Source organism: Hippoglossus stenolepis, chromosome 4 (assembly GCF_022539355.2).
Source record: "Hippoglossus stenolepis isolate QCI-W04-F060 chromosome 4, HSTE1.2, whole genome shotgun sequence".
NCBI lineage: Eukaryota > Metazoa > Chordata > Actinopteri > Pleuronectiformes > Pleuronectidae > Hippoglossus > Hippoglossus stenolepis.
The window spans coordinates 18,854,407-18,874,016 of NC_061486.1; the positions used below are offsets into that span (position 1 = coordinate 18,854,407).

General features: G+C 40.4%; 2 protein-coding genes across 5 annotated transcripts in view; both read left to right on the top strand.

The window, feature by feature from the left end:
* The first annotated feature begins 2,320 nt into the window (after window positions 1–2,320).
* Window positions 2,321–11,754, top strand: ppm1da (protein phosphatase, Mg2+/Mn2+ dependent, 1Da). The gene is made up of 6 exons (XM_035155397.2): window positions 2,321–2,938; window positions 3,850–4,078; window positions 5,232–5,356; window positions 6,182–6,363; window positions 7,512–7,736; window positions 8,889–11,754. The coding sequence occupies exons 1-6, from the start codon at window positions 2,440–2,442 to the stop codon at window positions 9,267–9,269; spliced, it is 1,641 nt and encodes a 546-aa protein (XP_035011288.1). The 5' UTR covers window positions 2,321–2,439; the 3' UTR covers window positions 9,270–11,754.
* A 1,388-nt stretch (window positions 11,755–13,142) lies between these two features.
* brip1 (BRCA1 interacting helicase 1) overlaps window positions 13,143–19,610 on the top strand; it is a 40,631-nt gene continuing 34,163 nt past the window's right edge. The window contains exons 1-6 of one of the 4 annotated variants that reach the window (XM_035154736.1): window positions 13,143–13,436; window positions 13,569–13,686; window positions 15,706–15,817; window positions 16,589–16,816; window positions 17,900–18,045; window positions 18,604–18,747. In XM_035154736.1, the coding sequence (XP_035010627.1) occupies window positions 13,594–13,686; window positions 15,706–15,817; window positions 16,589–16,816; window positions 17,900–18,045; window positions 18,604–18,747 (723 nt within the window). In that variant the 5' untranslated portion in view covers window positions 13,143–13,436; window positions 13,569–13,593. The remainder of the gene's footprint in view (window positions 13,437–13,568; window positions 13,687–15,705; window positions 15,818–16,588; window positions 16,817–17,899; window positions 18,046–18,603; window positions 18,748–19,610) is intronic. The other 3 variants (XM_035154737.1, XM_035154735.1, XM_035154738.1) reach the window with 3 other exon arrangements.

A 19,610-nucleotide genomic window follows, 5' to 3' on the forward strand; every position in this document is an offset into this window, starting at 1 on the left:
TGTTTACTTGTAAGATTATGCAAGAAAAATTCAACCGATTTCCACAAAATTTTGTGGATGGTTTGGGCATGACCCAAAGAAGAACCCATGAAATCTTGGAGCAGAATCAGATAAAACAGACGATCTAGCAAATATTTTTCAGTTTCTTTAACATTATGATAGAGCATTATCCTTGGTGGAAGTATGCATGTTCTAACTTTACTCTAGTTTGATATGAAGAAGAGGTTATGGTTTTACCTTGGATTTCCGATTTTCTTTTTTATAGTCATCAGCATCAATTATGGTAATGCAAGATCAAAGTTCAATCGATGTTGCTGAGTTTGGGCATCCTTCTTTATTAGTTCAGGAGCAGCAAAGCTCTGCCGGTCACACGGATCCTGTTCAGCATCTCTACAAAGGCTGACACATTATCTCAGTCAGAGTGATTATCTTAAAACATTCCTTTCAATCTCTGCTGAGTCATGCACACAGAGTGATTTAGACTGTTTCACTGGTGGCAGTTGATTAAAAATCTCCAACAGCTTATAATGACAATCCTCCAAAGGGTTTCTGACTGCTTTTGATCTGTTTCAGTCGAGCATCCACATAGGGAAACGGGGCTTTGACACCATAGACCCCACATCCACTATAATGATTCCAGCATTTAAAAGATTCAAATTTTACCATATCCACTTGTGTCCAGTCGATGCAATTGAGGTCGAAGGCTGTAGTTCTACTTAAAGCTGTCTGATAAAGCTGGCTCCAACTTCTGTTACAGCGTTAGCCTGACAACAGGTTCTCTTGTCATCAGTTCCTGAACACACTCAAACATCCCTACTTCAGCTTTAGGGGCCAGGTTTCACCATTCATCATTCACTCATCTGTTGTGTTCATACTCTTCAACAGCACTCTCAACATCTTGAACATTTGTTCTCATATCAGTCTCCATTTCTTTCGAGACATTCTTTTCAATACTCAAGATAGTCAGCAGCCACTATTATGGGACTCACGTATAGGTGAGAAATGCCTTTGTCATTTAGACAAACCTACATGTAGCTGCAGAATCAGCCAGCACCTTCATATTTTTCTGTCAAAGATGTCATCTACACATTTATACGCTCTGGTGTTGTGTCTGTGAATGAGAGGGGATGATTAATTTTCACTGGGTTCATGGCACAGTATGAACACATGATAATGTCACATGCACATGTCTCACAATCCTGAGCACTAATTTCTAATTTTTTTAAATATATCTGCATGTTTCTTCTCATATCACCACATTTATTAAAAATTGTCTTGTTCTGAATGACTATTTTGAAATGCTCAGACAGTTCATATTAGATTTAACTTGGGAAGGAAAATTAATGGAAACCGTGTCTACATGTACCTGACTGGTATAAAGTACAATTTTTACTTGTTACTTTACTTGTAGTTTTTCACTTTTTGCCTTTCTAATAGCGTCTTTCTCTTGATTGTTCTGTTTCACAAATGTTGGTGTTAAAGACCTGGTTGCTTTGGGTGTATTACCATAAGTGCTCTGCTTAATGAAACATATTTTCTAGGGAGTTCTGATGCAGTCTTATCTGCAGTCTTATGTTTTTGTGTACTTCTATTCCTTCTTCACATCAATAACATCCCTAATAAACACTGTTTCAAACATAGCTGTTTTACAGTGAGGGTTGTATGAGCTGCTCTGGTAAACTCTTTATAGGAGCCCTTGATACAGCAACACCTAACTTTATAAAATCTATAAATTTTTTTCCCTCTTCTATCATTCACAACAGTACTCCTCTGTAATCTCCCATGTAGTTTGCAAATGATCACCAACACCGATGTTATGAAGAAGAATGCACCAATCAAAGACTCCCATATAGGCAAATGTATTACTCATTATTAACTCAACTCCTTTTGCTAAGGTTGCACAGTTTGGGTATTAATCAAAGCTGGAAGTCATAGGATTATCCAAACACTGTGGCACCTGTCACTGTCACTCCTCTTACTGGATTTGATGGAACTGAGGAGTTGTCTTTATTCTCAACAGTTCGACTTTATTAACAGGAAATGCAAAATAAAAATCTTCCTCTGTTTTAGTTTGACAGTATTTTCAACATTTTTTAATTTTTTTTCCTGATATTTCGACTTTATTCCCGATATTTAGCTTTGACTCTTTATTAGATTTTTTACTTTATCGTCTTTATTCTCAAAATGTTTTGTGTTCTATTCTCAACACTCGGACTTTTGGAAATGAAAGGTACTTCCTCTAGAGGGCAGCAGCGGTCTCAGGCGGGGACATGTCCTCGTGCTAGAAGAAGTCAGCCAGTGACGTCATCACGTTTGAGCATGCCTACTACGCTGGGACATAAACAAAGGCTGGACGTCGCGCTGCTGTAAACTCTTCTCTCTTCTCCTCCTATATGCGAACAATACCATAATATTGGGACGTGAGTTATTTCCGGAAACATGGACAACGCATTATTGATGCGAGTGAGTGTGTACACCGACCAAGGAGGGAGGAGATACATGGAAGATGTGACCGAGATCATAGTGGAGCCCGAGCCGGGGGAAGATGAGCCGACGTCGAGTGAGTCGGAGGAGAGCGGCGGGGGAGACTGTGCGGTCCACTCCCAGGCGGAGGTCGGACATCCACACCGGGCGGGAGAACCCCCGGAGCCCCCGCAGCTTTTACACGAAACCTCCGAACCCGAACGGACGGAAGAACCAGCGGACATATGTTCCCCGAGCACCCCGCCAGCTCAGCTCGGTCGCTCCCGCCGCTCCGTGGCGTTCTTCGCCGTGTTTGACGGTCACGGGGGTCGCGAGGCTGCGCAGTTTGCGCGAGACTATTTGTGGGACTTCATGAAGAAGCAGCGGGGCTTCTGGTCCGACTGTGACCGGGAGGTGTCGTCCGCTATACGCAAGGGATTTGTAGCCTGTCACCACGCGATGTGGAAGAAGCTGCGTAAGTTTACCGTCACTTTCCCAAGTTCTGACATATACATGTAACAGCTGCCGACACAGCGGTGTAGCCCACATGTACATCTCCCTGTGTTGATCAGCGCAGAGATGGATTCAAACCTGTACAGCAGACTGTGGCCTACACCCGCCAACTTTATACCAGAGGGTGGAGCGGGCTGCACAGCCAGCTTCAACCAAAACAGAGTTTAACAGCAAGTTTAAAGCTTCTCTTGTTTTGGTTGTGAAGGTCTGAAAACTGTCCAAGTGCCAATGGATTCAGTGTCCAGCTTGTCTTTTTACTGCTATACAAATACAGATATTCAATGGGAGCAGAGGTTTGAACAGTATAAGACACCGGAGCGAACAGCCAGTTCCCTCCATACAAAGCCTGCCACAGTAGATTGTGTGTAATGTTGTTGTCATTCATTTGATCTGTTATTTGGACTTACTACACGTGTTATTACAGATTTGAAGAACCTGTTTAGTGTAGTAGCCAGGATGTGCTGTGCCTTACACGCAGCAGCAGTCTGTTCAGGTGTCAGCCTGGACGTGTCTGGACAAGTCAGCTGTTCTCCAGCTGCTGTAGACAGACACTGTGTGTGTGAGTGTGTGAGTGAGTGAGCCACATGTTTGACCTGATAACACTGGGCAGACCCCCTCCAGGTCAGACTGGGTCCAGTAAACTGACCTTAAGGCCACAGTGTTGATTTCAGTTCATATCAAATCATCTGTAAAGGAGATTAGCAATAGATAAACACAAAATCATTTGTCGGACCATGTTTCTTCTGCCTGACAGTTTGCTCTCTTGTCAAATATGTTGTTTAGTGTATTTGAGGGGAGTTAAAATTAAGAAGTTTATAAGCAGCAGATGTTTAAAGCCTAGTAAATATATTTGTCTGTCTTTCATTTTCTCAGCTGAATGGCCAAAGACACTCACAGGCCTTCCTAGCACATCAGGCACCACAGCCAGCGTAGTGGTTATCCGAGGAAATCGCATGTATGTGGCTCATGTTGGGGATTCGGCAGTGGTTCTAGGGATCCAGGATGACCCCTCACTTCCATTCATCAGAGCTGTGGAAGTGACACAAGACCACAAACCCGAGCTGCCCAGAGAGAGGGAGCGTATCGAAGGTCTGGGAGGGAGGTATGGACTCTGCACTTTCTCAATATTATTAGTCTTTCCTGATGTAGCCCACTTCAGGCTTTGTAAAGAACCAGTTTTCAGTCCAGCCTTCACATCATAGCCGAGAACATATAACTTTTATTCTCCGACAAATGCTGCTGTCACTAAAGCTGCTTTCAGACATGCAGTTCCTCTGTTCCTCTTTTTATTTACATTCTGGAACACTAATGGTTAAATATGCTAGTTTGAATAGTTTTTTATTTGATTTGCGGAAATCCTCTTACAGCATATTCATCCTCATGAGTCAACACCCACCCCCCACCCACCCCACCCCCTGACTATAAAAAAGAAACAGCTGAAACCAAGGAATGTCTCTTTTTTATCATACCATACCCTAAAGGGCTTCATTCAACAATATCGTCTGAAGTGTTTTTCTTAAATGAGTTCTTGTTGATGTTGCTATAACATCATGACCATGTCTTCGTAAGTTGTTCTCCTCTTTAGGTAATGTCCTTGGGATAAAGGACATAAATAAAATAAAAGCAAATTTGCAAAAATACAAAATATGCACTGAAACCTCTGTCTTTTTTAAAGATAAAAATCATAAAATATCACGGTAATTTAAATCAGATACAAGTTTATAATTGAAGAAAACACAATAAATTATCTTACACAATCATGTCAGTAGTCAAGTGTTGGTAAGAGTGCTATTGAGTTTGTGTCGATTCTGATCCTAATGGTCTTTATACTGTCTGTGGCATGTCTACTGGTAAGATGTTGTAGTGATAGGAATTGGTGGTTTGACAGTGTTTACAAAGGTGTTGGTAAACTCAACAGCTATATCATAAATGCAGGTTTCCAGCTGTACAGCAAGTGGTTAGGCATTGCAATCTTCCCATGTACTGTGGATGAAACTTAATTCAGCTTCACTGAATAACATCAAAAGTTCCAAAGTTGGTAGATTTAATTCACATGTGTGTCAGTTATCTGTATATAACAATAGGAGGTGCTACACATCAGCGGTGACTCAAATAAACAGCACAAAATAGCGGATTTTTCTTAGATATCAGATATTTGTGATGACTTGTGTAATGTGCTTCTTTCAGTGCTCTTATATTTATGCTACTTGTATAACATTTATATATTAATCCGCTTTTCTGTTTGTTTTTTGCAGTGTGATCAAGAAATCAGGTGTGAACCGGGTCGTCTGGAAGAGGCCACGGCTAAGTCACAATGGCCCAGTCCGTCGTAGCACGGTCATTGACCAGATACCATTCTTGGCAGTAGCCCGAGCTCTAGGTAAGAAAAGCAGTCATTACAGTCATATGGGCAAATAGCTTGATAACAAGGCAGCACCACTGAATGACTGGAATAATGTTTTTTTTTTTCTGAAGCGTTAAAACTGTCTCAGAAAATGATAAAACAATAAAACTCTCAATTTAATTAAAACCAGGTTTAAGAGCTATCACTTATCAGAGATGTAAGGTTAACTCTCTTCCTCTTTACCTCTTGTTCACGATGGCCACAATGGTCAGACTGCATGCTCCTCGCGGTATCGTGCACAGCTACAACGGAAAGACGATACCGGTCGTAATTATCTCTCCGGCATTATGCTGTTAAACTATATAATCTCGTTTGTTTTCTCTTTATTAATGATGATAAATTATCTGATGCATATTGTTCACGTAGAGTCTTCAATGATTTATTAGACTCAGTTAAAGAAGCTTTTCCTTGTGATTGGTCTGATCAGTCAATATTTAGGACAATAGAGGACGAGTTCGTTGACATTAAAATGTGGAAAAATCCTGGATTGACCAACTCAATCAAATACAGCCTGTGCTAAACGATATTTTTCCTATCAAACTTTGATTTAAATGTCGTTATTTAGTGTGAGTTTACACGGGTCTATGTGTCTGAGTGCGTATGTCGGTGTGTGTGTGTGTTGGTGTGTGTGTGTCAGTGCGAGAGAGAAAGGAAGAGAGCGAGCGGAATCATATCTTAAAAAACCCAGTTACCTTTTCCCTTTAAGTTCTGGGACTATCATACAGAAGCTACGTACTTCGGTTATAGTAATCAACCACTTACAGTGATAAATATGACCCAGCATTTCTCCTTATACAACAGGTGATTTGTGGAGCTATGACTTCTACAGCGGGGAGTTTGTGGTTTCTCCGGAGCCAGACACCAGTGTGGTGACCCTCGACCCCAGAAAACACCGCTACATCATCCTGGGCAGTGACGGTCTGTGGAACATGGTGCCACCTCAAGAGGCCATCTCCATGTGTCAGAACAACAATGATGAGATGGTGAGTGTGATCTACAACTTTAGAATTGAAATGATAGCCTAGTCTGGAGTATTTAGACACCTTTCATCTGTCACATTTTGTTATATTGCAGCCTTATGTTAAAATAATTAGTAAAAATTCCCTCATCATTCTACTCTTAACTACTAGTGGAGTGCTGCAGTGATGGTTGTTTCTCCGACCTACACACAGAATCTCTTGAACTCAGCAGGACCATCATGTTCTTGGTCAAATCTCTTATTAAGTACCTTCTCCACTGATTGCTCAGTTTGACATAAACTTCTTCCATGTAAGAATCATGGAGGCTTCTGTGGCTAAATATATATTTTTGTAGCCTTCCTTAGTCTGAGCGCTGCAGCTTCTTCAACCTCATGTCTTTTATGCTCTGATCCATTGTCAGCTGTGAGGCCTCTTACAGACACGTGGCGTAAACAGAGTCCGAGTGACAGGTACACAGACTAGCGAGTGAAAGAAGAAAGGAATCTTCAGAGCAAAACACTAACTTAGAGATCTGTCGCCTATGTAATTATGAGAATTGTGGGTAGGTAGGTTACTATATTTGTACCCGTAGGTAGATTTGTTTTGCAGCCAAAAAAAGAGGAGGCATCCGTCCAAACACAATTCAAAATGATAACACACTGACAGAGAACAAGACCCATGACAAAAAGTGCAAAACTGCCTCGCTATCAATAGAAAATACGAGTGTCTGGTTCAATATGAAACTGTGATGGGACAAATTAAAATATGGCGGGCCGCCACAGACTAGATGATTAATGGTAACCACTGATCTCAGTTATGATCGAGAGAAATGGAAGGAACTTGAACAAAATGTTAAGTGTCACCGCCAAGTGTCTGAACCCTTATGACAATGTGAATTTAGTTTTTCCTTTTCAATAGATTAGCAAAAAGAATTTGAACTATTTTTTTCTGTTTGTCATTATGAGATATCGAGTGTAAACTGATGTGGTGGAAAATGTATTCAAATAAAATAAAATACTCTTTGAATGCACTGCCTTGTTTATGGTCTTTTGCAGGGTAAAGATTAGAGAAGACTGAAAGACCCTATAATGCTACTTGAAAAAACATTTAAACGAGTAACGCTCACCTAATACCAGACCATGTCTGTGTAATAACAGCCTTCTCTGCTTCAGGCACCGTGTGGGGTATCAAGTGCCCGGCAGCTTGTTAGCCATGCTCTTCTGCGGTGGCGCCAGAGGATGTTGCGCGCTGATAACACCAGTGCCATTGTAATCGACCTGCAGGAGCCTGGCACGTCCCAGGACACCCTGCACCTTGAGGAGGTGCTTCTCGACCTAGCCAAGGTGTCCCAGTGTCCTCCCCCATCCGTATCTCGCGCTGACACCCCTCTTCTTCAGGTGAGGGCAAGACACACATCGAGAAGAGTGCAAAACAATATATGTACATCTGTCTGTATGCAATTGCTTAGACAACGAGGAAGTTTCTTATATTTTTGCATATTTGTCATTTGTGCTGCTGTTGCTCAATGCAAAAACTTTCCCATTATTCCAGTTGCTATAAATTATAATGCCTTTGGGCCAGGGACAGCAAGTGGATGAAGGCATTATGTTCTTGGCTGGTCCATCCTTTTGTCCCGTTCTTGTGGACATCATATCTCAAGAATCCCTTGAGATTCTTGTGGACATCATATCTCAAGAATCCCTTGAGAGAATTTATAATTTGGCACAAACGTTAATTTGGACTCTGATGAACTGATTAGACTTTGGTGGTCAAGGGTCACGGTGACCTCATGTTCTCGTGAACATGATATATAAGAAACACGCATTTAGAATTTCATTACGTCTGGCACAAGCTTTCACTGTGACCTGATTAGAATTTGGAGGTCCAGGTTCCTTTGACCTTGTAAAACACGTTTTTTTTGCCTTGTGAATGTGTTATCTGAAGAACACCATAAGAGAATCTAACTACTAAAAATTGAATAAACAGGCGACCAGTGCTCTGTAGTCAGTGGGGCGGGGCAGTTTGCCTTTAGGCTGTAGACTGAGTTGAACATGTCTTCTTCTACATCCTCAGATGAACTAAAGTACAACAGCGGTCAGTAACTGGGTCCAACTGGGCATAGTATTACCACAGGTCAAGTGAATAGCCCGTTCCAAACAGGCAGGTTTAGAATGGGCACTGCACTAGTCCTTCCAAATTTGGCACAAAAGTTCACTTAGACTCTTGGATTAACTGATTAGATTTGAGTGTTCAAAGGTCAAGGATACAATGGCCTCACTAATCAGGTTTTTGCTCCCTTGAACATAATATTTCAAATCTGCCTTTAGGGTCTTGCTGAATAGATTCCCTTAAATTCCTATTATTAATTATGAATTGTTACAAAGTCAACTGTCACATATTATCTGAATGTCTGTATGTAGACTGAAAATGAACTGGTATACAACCATAGGGTGGTAATTCTAGTTTTATGTTGTAAAATTGAATTGTGACCAACCCCAGTTAGAACTGAAGTTTATCATCCCTGTTTCTTCGTTTCTGTTCTGTTGCAGCGGACTCCAGAGGAAGACTCTCCCTCTGCCACATGTGAGCTCCTCCCTGCCCTGGAGCGACAGGATGGACTATCAGGAAACGGCAGCCTGTACCACATGAATCTGTCTGACCCGTTTACTCTGACTCCACTGTGTCCAAACAGTAGTACAGAGCTGCCTGGTCAGTCGAGTCCCACTGACAGGACAGCTGGCAGCAGGAAACCCAGCAGCAAAAGAACTAATGATAGATCATCAACAGGCCGTTCAGCAAAGAGAGCCCGGCGCAGGACTGCCTTCAGGCACCCCAAGGTCCGACACAACACAGGAAAGAAACAAAAAGAGTCCAATAATGTCTCCCCCATTCTCCAACAGCATAACAAGACAACAGTGTGTGTGTACTGAAATATGTTGTAATGCTTGAGTCCAGGACTCACCTCCTAACCTTACATTATGTTAAGTTGGAGCCAGGTTCCGTTTGACTGCGGTAAACATGGGTTTGATCTTCTATGTGCCCTGGGTCTCAGGTCCAAGGGTTCAGGTGGACATGTGAAGATGCTCACATCAAATTTAGCCTTGATGACAGGGATGGGGTGATGGGGACTGGACTAAGACTCTTCTTTGGTGACTTACATCCGGGCCACACTGGGTGTGTGTGGGATACGTGACAGCTGCATCATGTTTTTTGTTCACACAGGGAGCGGGGATCTCCTACTTAAAAGTAGCCTATTTACTCAACTTGATGCTAAGACTAAGACCAAGCCGTGCATCTTTCGGTCCTAAAAAATAGAAGCTTGTTAAAATAAATGAATGGATTCAGTCAACAGAAATGCTGGAATGCTTTTACTTCAAACAGGTACAGGTAGTGTTGCAAATATTTATGTTTGTGACATATTCGACAGATAATCCGCGATACCCACGCACCGCTCACACATCCAGTGTGGTCAGAGTGAGCGACTCTGGACTTGACTCAGAATCGAAGTTTTGTGACTCAACTACAAGCACACACACACACACACACACACACACACACACACACACACACACACACACACACACACACACACACACACACACACACACACACACACACACACACACACACACACAGCCTGCACTCCACTGCCCCTTGTCTCCTGTGGCATTTCTGTCGCTCATGTTTGCAGTTCTTCCAAACTTTCTCTTCAGGTTATGGAAAGACTTGTCTTGCTCAATATCATTGTGTGTTGTTGTTTTAAAATTCTTGAAACAGAAATCTTGATTAAATGTGTGACTTCCCCTCGGTCTGCAAACAATAAGAAGAAGTAAAGTCTGACAAATGATGCTGGTGTAAATATTATGCATTTTATAGTTGACTTTTGAGAAGTAAGGATAACTTCATTGAAAACAAAAATATATATATTTTTTATACATTGTTTTATTGTAGAATTATCAAACTTGAAAATCCCTTTTAGATGAGCTCCACCACAGCATTCATCTGCTCTCCTCACAACTTCCAGATACCAGTGTGTACACCCAATGTTTGAGCTTATTTCTCTATGTTTATTATCATTATCATTTTATTTAATCACTGGAGATTTGTCTTGAATATGAAGGTGCTGCTACATCCACAAACCAGTAGGCTACTACATTGTGTATATTGACAGATAAATATATATATATATATATATATAATAAGTGTTGGTGGCATGTTCTTTTGTTTGAGAGTACACTTTTGAAGTAACACATCTGCCTTTGTGAATTTTTTTAAATTGCACAATAGCATCTTAAGGGATGAAAGCATTCCCGCAGTCATTGTTGTAATTTGTAATTAAGAAGTGCAGTTGATTTAGTGGTGTCTACTCCTCCCCTGAGCCTGCTCCACACATTCATGTATCAGGGAGAGATTTTCTGTGTTTCCAAGAATGTCTTTCAACATCTGCCCACTGTGCTGGATCTGTCTCTACAGTTTGGAATTTCCCCCTCTCTGTTTGCTGAACGACACCAGTGTGGAGGGACCAACATAAAACATGTTGTTTACAATCGGTATTTATGATTATTTGGTGCTGGCAGATTTCCAGTGTGGCTGCGTTTGAGCTATCAGCGATGTCCTGTCTGTCGCCCATACAATTGCAATAAGTGATGAATAAGCATGTTGAAAGTTGGTCCCGACACACTGGACTGTCTCACATCACCAGTGGAACCTGCCATCTTATTTCATCTCGTTTGCGCCAAGGTAGTAGCTGTTGGTTTTGTTTCGCTGAGGCTGCCTGAGAGGTTTCTATAGATACATCCTCCCTGCACAAGCCCTCCCTCCCTCCCATAGCTGTGGTGGTATTGTTACTGATGAATGCACAAGGTTCATTAAATACACGGAGTAAATACACTCTGCATGGACTAAGAGAATAGTTTTGCACTATTATGGTGACGTAATTGTTTTTATGAAGGGTTTCTTTTTCCTTAGAAAATGATGTAGCCAAAATTGTATGACAAGACTGGAGTCTAAATTGACAATGTCTCAGGACAAATAATCAAATAATTTTTGACTAAAGTGGAACAGAATCCTTGTCGGGATGAGTGTGATGACTTTGCAGAACATAGCATTGTCCTCTTTTGCCTCTGATGGTTAAATATAAGAATAAGAAGTCTTTTATTATGTTTTGGCACATGACCTACGTCCATGATTTCTATTTATTGCAAGAGAATAAAAATCATTACACAGACAAGACAGACGTCACAATCTTTGTAAAACCTTGTTACATTATGATGTATTTACATTGAGAACAGGACTTTGTAGCATCATGGATTTGGTTCAAGAATGTTTTGCAAAATTGAGTGACGATATGGAAGGAATGATGATGGTCATTAGTGATGTGTTCTTGTTGCAAATACAGTGTCTTATTTCATTTGGGATCCCTTTATTGTTTTTATATACTATCATAAATTGTAGTCTACTCATTTATTTAGACAGACCCGGTTCAAATGGCTGAACTAACAGCAGAAAAGTGCATGAGTACAGTGCAAAAAAACTTTTGTTTCGCACAAACCTCACGGCCCAACCCATCCCCCACCTCAGTATGTATATTTATATACATGTGCACATAGATGTTTACATCAATACACGGTGTAATTCATATGATATCATCACAGTATTAGAGTATTTTCCCTAAAATGTGAGATGTTATATTGACTTTTTTGTTTGTTGTTATTTTAGAACATTGATTCATACTGTTGTAGTTCAACACAAAACAATCGTTTAAATCGTTTAAACTTTAAATTTGTTTAATAATTGTAAAAGCTATGTAATACCTTCAAGTGGGATTCTTTAATTTGTTTGAAATTAATCTTTCTGGATCAAACCAGATTTCCTCAGCTTGAAAAATTTGAATGAGAAAAGAGAGTTGACTTCGGAAAATAACTCTCATCTGAAGTCAGTGTTTTCCTGATATGATGGTTGTTACTCATACAGTCTTCTCCACCAATTAAGAGCTTTTAAATGTCACCATTCAAAGGGCCATATAACAGTGCACTTAAGATCAGAAACAAACACTTTGGTGATATACTTTTTCTAGTACTGTTATGTTTCTTTGGAGAAATGTTAAGGCCCATATTCTGAATGAAGTCCTCATATCTCCTCTTTCACCTGTGTTTACATAATTGGCAATTAAATCACCTTGGCTTTTATTATGACTTTTTATGTTCTCATCTGCTTTGGGTAGATCATGTGCCTTCATTTTGGATTATCTGATACCTAGAACATATCAGTTACAAGTTACTCAATAAAACACAATAACCATTTTTCTCATCACTGCTCCCTGAGGTATTTCCTCTAGGATTCCACAGCAGGGAAGGCCCAGGTACTGAGAACAGTGATGGCGGCCCTGGTTAGGTTCAGTGTACAACATGACAGTGAGCCATGATGTCAAACTGCAGCAGCTGAATGGAAAGTCTTGATATTATTTACACTGCTGTGATATGTCAACATGTCGGCTGGGATCAATCAGTTAGCGGGATCAAACAAACTGGAGACAAATGTCTACATTGGACTGACTCATAAAAACATCAGCATGTTCCTTTAAGGGCTGATGTTTACTTCCGCTACACTACTTCCGTAAAGTCAAGTTGTGGTTGTCACACCAAGCCTAAAAATATAAACGTAATAATCGCTACTTACCATCGGTGTTGGTGATGTTCTGAACCCAGGGACTACTTCCTGTGAAAGACTACACTCATCCAAAGGATTTTCATAGAGGACATACAGCGACATGTTCTGCGATGTCTCACAAAAGGGGTTTTGTTTTGAAAGCAACTGCAGGAAGTCCCACTGCTCTCACTTCCTGTCAAACGTATTCCTGTGAATTTGGGGAGCGGGAAAGATAATGGGTGGAGCAGTGGACTGACACGGCTCGTGGTTAATCCTGAGAGAACGTGTGTTTGTGTACAGTGGCAGCAGTTTAAGATGGATGTCAACAGTAGTTAAAGTAAAGCAGGGGAAAATAAGCTAACGAGTGACTGCCTCTGTCGAACCTCAGGTAGGTGACAAGGTGACAACAGCAGCGGACACGACCGACAGTGACATGTGTTCAACTTCAAGTTTGTGATTTAAATCTTAGCCACATTAGCTCGAGAGTCAATGGATTATTAACCGGGGCTTTGCTAACAGCGTGTGTCCGGATGCTAGGAGGCTAATACCTGGTTTATCAGACATGTTTCCTGTTTGTTCAGACACATCAGTGTGACGCAGAGAAACATGGCGAAGTCCCCAGTGGAGTACACCATTGGAGGGGTGAAGATCCACTTCCCCTGCAAGGCCTATCCTTCCCAGCTGGCCATGATGAATTCAGTGAGTAGCACCCTCACCACTAACCTGTGCATCTTCTAATTCAGAGATATTCATTGGATTTTCATTCAAGTTGTAGTGTGTTTTATATTTGTTCAGTTGAAATGAAGTTAGGAAGTGATGTGACATGATTTTCACCTCTTGTTATTCAGGCTTTTTGTGCAGTGTGTGTAAGTGAACTGGCCCATTGGTGATTATTTCAGCCCTTTATTATAATACACAGTCTAACCAATAGGACAGTTGGCTCTCAGCAGTTCTACTTCAGCTGTGTCTGGGTCTGTGCTGGACTCAGTGTTTACACTATCTTGACAAATCCAACATAGTTTGTTCATTCAGTTCCAAATCTCCTGATTCTATTTGGGCAAACTAAGCATTGTAGGACACTGCAACAGCTATCGACTCAGAACCGGTTCACACTTGTGCCCCTGGCTGTTAAGTGTTTTTCATTCTAAATGTTCAACTACAGGTGGAAGCCCAATTCTGTCACTGACGGAAAAAAGGTCCCGTGCATTTTAATGACAAATCTTCTCAAAATAATCACGTAATTTATCATATTTGGATACTGAAGCATTATTTAAAGAGAGTATCGCATCTTCTCAAAATAATGACTTAAATATATGACAATGTATTTATTGATGATATGAATCCATAAAATCATGAGTATCTTTCTCTCTTTTTTTATTATTATTAGTGAAATAAGGTGACAAAGCAAGACAAGGTGACAGAGTGGCAGTGGATTACACATATAGATAAACATAAAAGACATACAAACAAAGACAGAGCAGTTACAGTTTATGAATGGTGTGAGACAAAAAAGGGGCATGCTTAAAAACGTCTGATCCAATAAGACTGAATTAAACCAGTATTTGTGGGTTGTTTGTGCGTGTTTGTCTGCTTGCAAAGCCAAGAGAGAATGGTATGCATGAGGAGTGAGGTCAGACCAGGCCAGGAGAGATGGGTGGAATGATCCCCCAACAGCTGATTGGCAGGGCGAGACAGTCAGCATGGGGACACCTTTTGATTTTTAATTTATTTTTCTATTTCAGGGGAGTGTTAGCTTTGAGCTGCACCCAGACCCAGGGGAGGGTGCTAGCCCATTGCGTGTTGTGTGTCTTTCCTCTTTGGTCCATTCTCAGACTGCACAGAGATTTGTACAGGTGGAACTGGGGAAGAGAAGCTTAGAAATGTTTCGGGGGCATTTTAAAAGCAAACAAAAGAATCTTCTACGGAATCCTGTACTTCACTGGGAGCCAGTGTAGAGATGCAAGTACAGGTGAGATTGTCTGAGGGCTAAACAGGGATGACTGGCTAACTTCGGAAAAGAGGGCGTTGTAATAATCCAGTTGGTATGTGATGAAGGTATCTTCAGGTTGTTGAGAAAGGAAGGGTTTAAGTTTAGCAATATTTCTTAGTTGAAAGTAACAGCCTATAACAACAGTGCTATGTTAAATGTCAACACAGGGTCAAAGGTGACACCAAGATTTTTAACTTGTATGTAAGTTAGGTGTGAGGGGCCCTAAATTATTCTCTATACCCCGGATGGGGAGATGGGGTCCAAACAAGACCACATCTGTTTTAATGTGGTTTAACTGAGGACAGTCTTTTGCCATCCAGGCTTTTCTTCCTGGAGTCATGTCAAGAAGAGACTTAACTGTATCACTGGGCTCTGGAGGGAGATAAAGCTGAGTGATGACATAATGAAATAACACCTCTGCGTTTGAGTCTAATGTGCTAGAGCTTCTCAAGTTTAAGCTGAGCCTCAGCTCTTTAATGATTTATCAACTGTTTTATTAGTTTGCCACAATATATGACCAAAACTTACTATTCATAGAGTTGTGGAACTGGTTGTTGTTGATATGGATTGATTGCCTATTTGTGCTTTGAACTGTGTTGTCTTTGCATGGAGAAGGTGCACAGAGGGAAACAAACTAGTCGCACCTCAAATTGTGGTATATTATATAAAGATTTAGCACTTATTGATTGTTTTAACTGACTGTGTAAATGTGTGTATCTTGTCTGCAGATCGTCCGAGGACTGAACTATGGGCAACACTGTTTGCTGGAGAGTCCCACAGGAAGTGGAAAAAGCTTAGCCTTGCTCTGCTCTGCTCTGGCCTGGCAGCAGGCTCAGTTTGGTAAGCCTGAGAGAAGATAGGTCTTAATATCCTCAAAGAAAATGAAAAAGCTTTTAAGTTGAAAATCATTTACACAGTTTTTCACTTCCCTCTTTTCTTTCTTCATAAATTGCTTCATATAAACTTGCGTTGTTTGTTTCCAATATCTATATAAGGATACTGTGCATTTGTAATAACATGGTGTACATTCATTTAGCTGACGCTTTTATCCAAAGCCATACTTCAGTAGCATGTCCGTTACTGAGTGTATATATATTTCTTTTTCAGAACAGATTTCTATTAAACTTGGTGGAAGGGTAGGACATGGGGCAAAAATATTTTTCATAATTTCTCGGGTATTAATTGATGGATCTTAATGGAAGAAATGGCCTATTTAGGGAACTGATATCTATAAGTGTGTACAACTTAAGGAGACTGTTGGGCCTTTGCGGAGGTATGCACATTACTGAGCGCCATTCTAGTTTTATTAATTTTATAGCTGTTAAACAGTGAAGCTCTTGCACAACTGAGTCACATGCAAGTCTTTTTCCTACTCTACACTGTGTTCGGACTTAGAAAATAAAACGGTTGTGTTGAAGTTGACAAGCTGTGTAAGCCTACTCCCCCTCCTTCAAACAAAAGTGATCAGGAACAAGTTAGTCACTAAAAATCTGACTGAGCAGCAGAGATGAGTTTGGCGTTGATACCAATAATACGTTATCAATTCACATTCGTACCCCATATACAGACTCGGTGTCACTGTTATAACTGTCTTCCATTGTGTGTTGACAGCTAAACTGCACGAAGGTGGAAACCCAGTGGACGTTAAGAACCAGTCCGATAAAAGCCCTGACGCCTGTAAGAAGCCGGATGTCAGCACATGCTGCCAGTGTGTGTGCCACAGCAAAGCTAAACTGGTGTCGGCCACAGTAGACGTCAAACCTGCTGTAGTGGACCTCACTGTGTCACCACTTAAAGATCAAAGCATTGCACTGCAGCTGCCCCCCACACCTGCACAGTGTAAGTCTCTTTCTGTCCCACTTTTGTCTGTTGTACCATTTGAACATGTTCATCCCAAATACATCTTCCTCAACCTGTCTTCACTTTGGATTTCCACTGTGTAGAAAAAAAGTAAACAGTGGGGATAAATATTCTTAATAGACAATGAGAGGTTCATCCAGTGGACTCCCAGTATTTGATCTTTGTTTCTCTTGACTGTTTTTTCTGTCAGTCAACCAAAGTAGGTATTGTCAGTCCTGGAACTTAAAGCATTGTATGTCTGTTGGTCCTCAGTTTAACCGTCAAATCATAAACACTGAAAAATTGTCTGTTTGTTGGTAAAAGGAATGTTTTGTCGGGTGTAAATCTCCTCATGAAACATTTAGGTATATGGATACAATCCTCTGTAATGATGTGTGTAGTTATATATTGCACTATTGCCATATGTTGTGATGACGCAACATCTCTGGAAATTGTGTTCAGAAACATTCAGATAAAATAACTGGAGACGTCTGTGTTTTGGTGAATCCAGGGAATCACACCAGTGAGTTTACTTCAACACATTGCTGCAATAATCCTGTTAATCAAATATAGTGATCCTATAAATGGAAAATGCAATCACATATTAAAGTCATAGCTGTCACAGGAGGAACCGTGTGTAATTCTGTGTGGGTTCTCAAGTGATTACAGACAAGAAAAATGCAGCCACTGGTTCTTCCACACTCCCAGCTTTGTTAACATTGTTGAGTCAGTTCAGTGGAATCTCAAATATCAAGTTTGATGAATCATTCAATGATCATTACACCAGTACTCACAAGTACCACATTTCTAATTGCATAAAGTCACTGTATATTTACAGGTTAGTATAACAATTAGCTTATGTTTCAAAAAAAGTATTTCACGGCTTAAAATATTTTGAGATTTTGAAAGTTACTTTGTACCTGAAGTGTTTAGTTTTCTTGCCTGTTTCAAATTTTATATTATGTCATCAGAATTAACAGCAGACCTGACTTGACCTTTTCTACACAAATAAAATTTAAGCCATTTGCGCACATGCTAATTTCTGTTACTGTATATGTTCCAAACATTTTTATATTGTTATAGTGCTGTCACCAAAGGAGCCACAGCCCAAGAAACAATCCATAGCCTCCCGCCTGTCTGAGAAGTTCCAGTCTTCCCTGAGCTCTGACTGCAACAAAGACGATGACTTCCAGCCAGACAGGAAACGCATTCGGGATGCTGAGCAAGAGGTAATCATCGATGCTTCGTACATACCTTTTGTAAATTTTTACAGAATTCACTTTGATATATGTTGAGGATATATGTATGTACTCTCTGCCTCGTGGTGTCAAATAAAGAAAAGTAATATCTGTAGTAGTTTGATAAAATTGTATTGATGATATTTCGCAGTAGAGTACTGTCACAATGTGTTGGTCACCATTACAATGTTACCGAGATATAGGTGAGTCAAGATGCAATGCACAATATTACTGCCAGACAATGACATACAGTAAATTCATATATCTGCATATGTATTTAATAAACATGCCTGAACTGTCTAACGGCACAAATATTCATTAGGACTTGATTATGAACTAATTATATTTCAATGGTCAAAGATCAAGGTCGTTGTGACTTCACAAATCACAGATGAAATAAGGAAATTATGATATTTTATATCCAAGAGGTTGAAGGACAACTTAACTGTGGCATCACAGTGACTAAAGTCACTAAGTACATTTAAACAAGACTGGTCTGTACTGGTTGTAATGTACATGTTGAGTAATGTGTAGTTCATTAATGTAAAGTGTCTTCAGAGCCGGAAGAGGAAGCGCCTGGAGAGGGGAGTGATCTTCATAGATGATGAGCCGGAGCAAGAAAACCAGCCTCCGGGGCCGAGTTGGGCCACACAGCCACACAGCCCCCTGACCGGTTTACCCTCATCATGCAGCGTGAGTATACTCCAGACAGAAATGCACTCTTACACCAGTCATAGGTTTACTGCCACATGGGGGCAGTAATGTCCATGTATTAGATTTTTTTCTTAAATATAAGCGGGTCACTGTGCACCAACCTTGATAATGCTGATGTGATACAGTTTAAAAGATTGAATATATGGGCTGTATCAAAATATATGGGCATGGTGCACCTACATTCCAGACTCCATCTAGCAGGAACACATGATCCTAGACTATGTAACCAAATAAGAGTAATTTAGTTAAGAAATACTAAAATATTAATGGAACATATAAATGGACACCATCTTCGATATAAAATATTATTGACAAATCAAATTACTGAATAAACCTTAAAAAGCAAGTGTAAATAATTGTGTTCATAAGTGAGTCTCAGTAAGCTGTTCATCTCAGCCAGCATGCACAACATCAAGGCACTAACATGGAACATGGACACATTGTTAATGTAAAGTAATTACACTTGGGCTTGTCCTGCAGTGAAATGTCCAAAAGTCTGCTCTGAAAAAGTTCCTCTGTCTCCACTATCAAGACATTTAAATTGAACAAAGCCGTTATTATTATTTGTGTTTTTGCTGCTACAAGATGTTAAAATACCCGTTGTGAAAAAGTCTGCTGCACCCTATCACTCACCATGTCAGCAATATGGTCAGAATCATCATTCATTGTCACCACTGGGTGGCGCTACGCTCCACGAAACGAATCAAGGCTGTGGTTGAAGTTTAAAACATGTAAAGGCTGGAAATATAAGAAATTTGAACATTCATTTTCTACAAACAGGTTCTTGTTTGAACAGAATACCAAGATTATAAATACATTGTTAATATAAACAGTGTACTTTG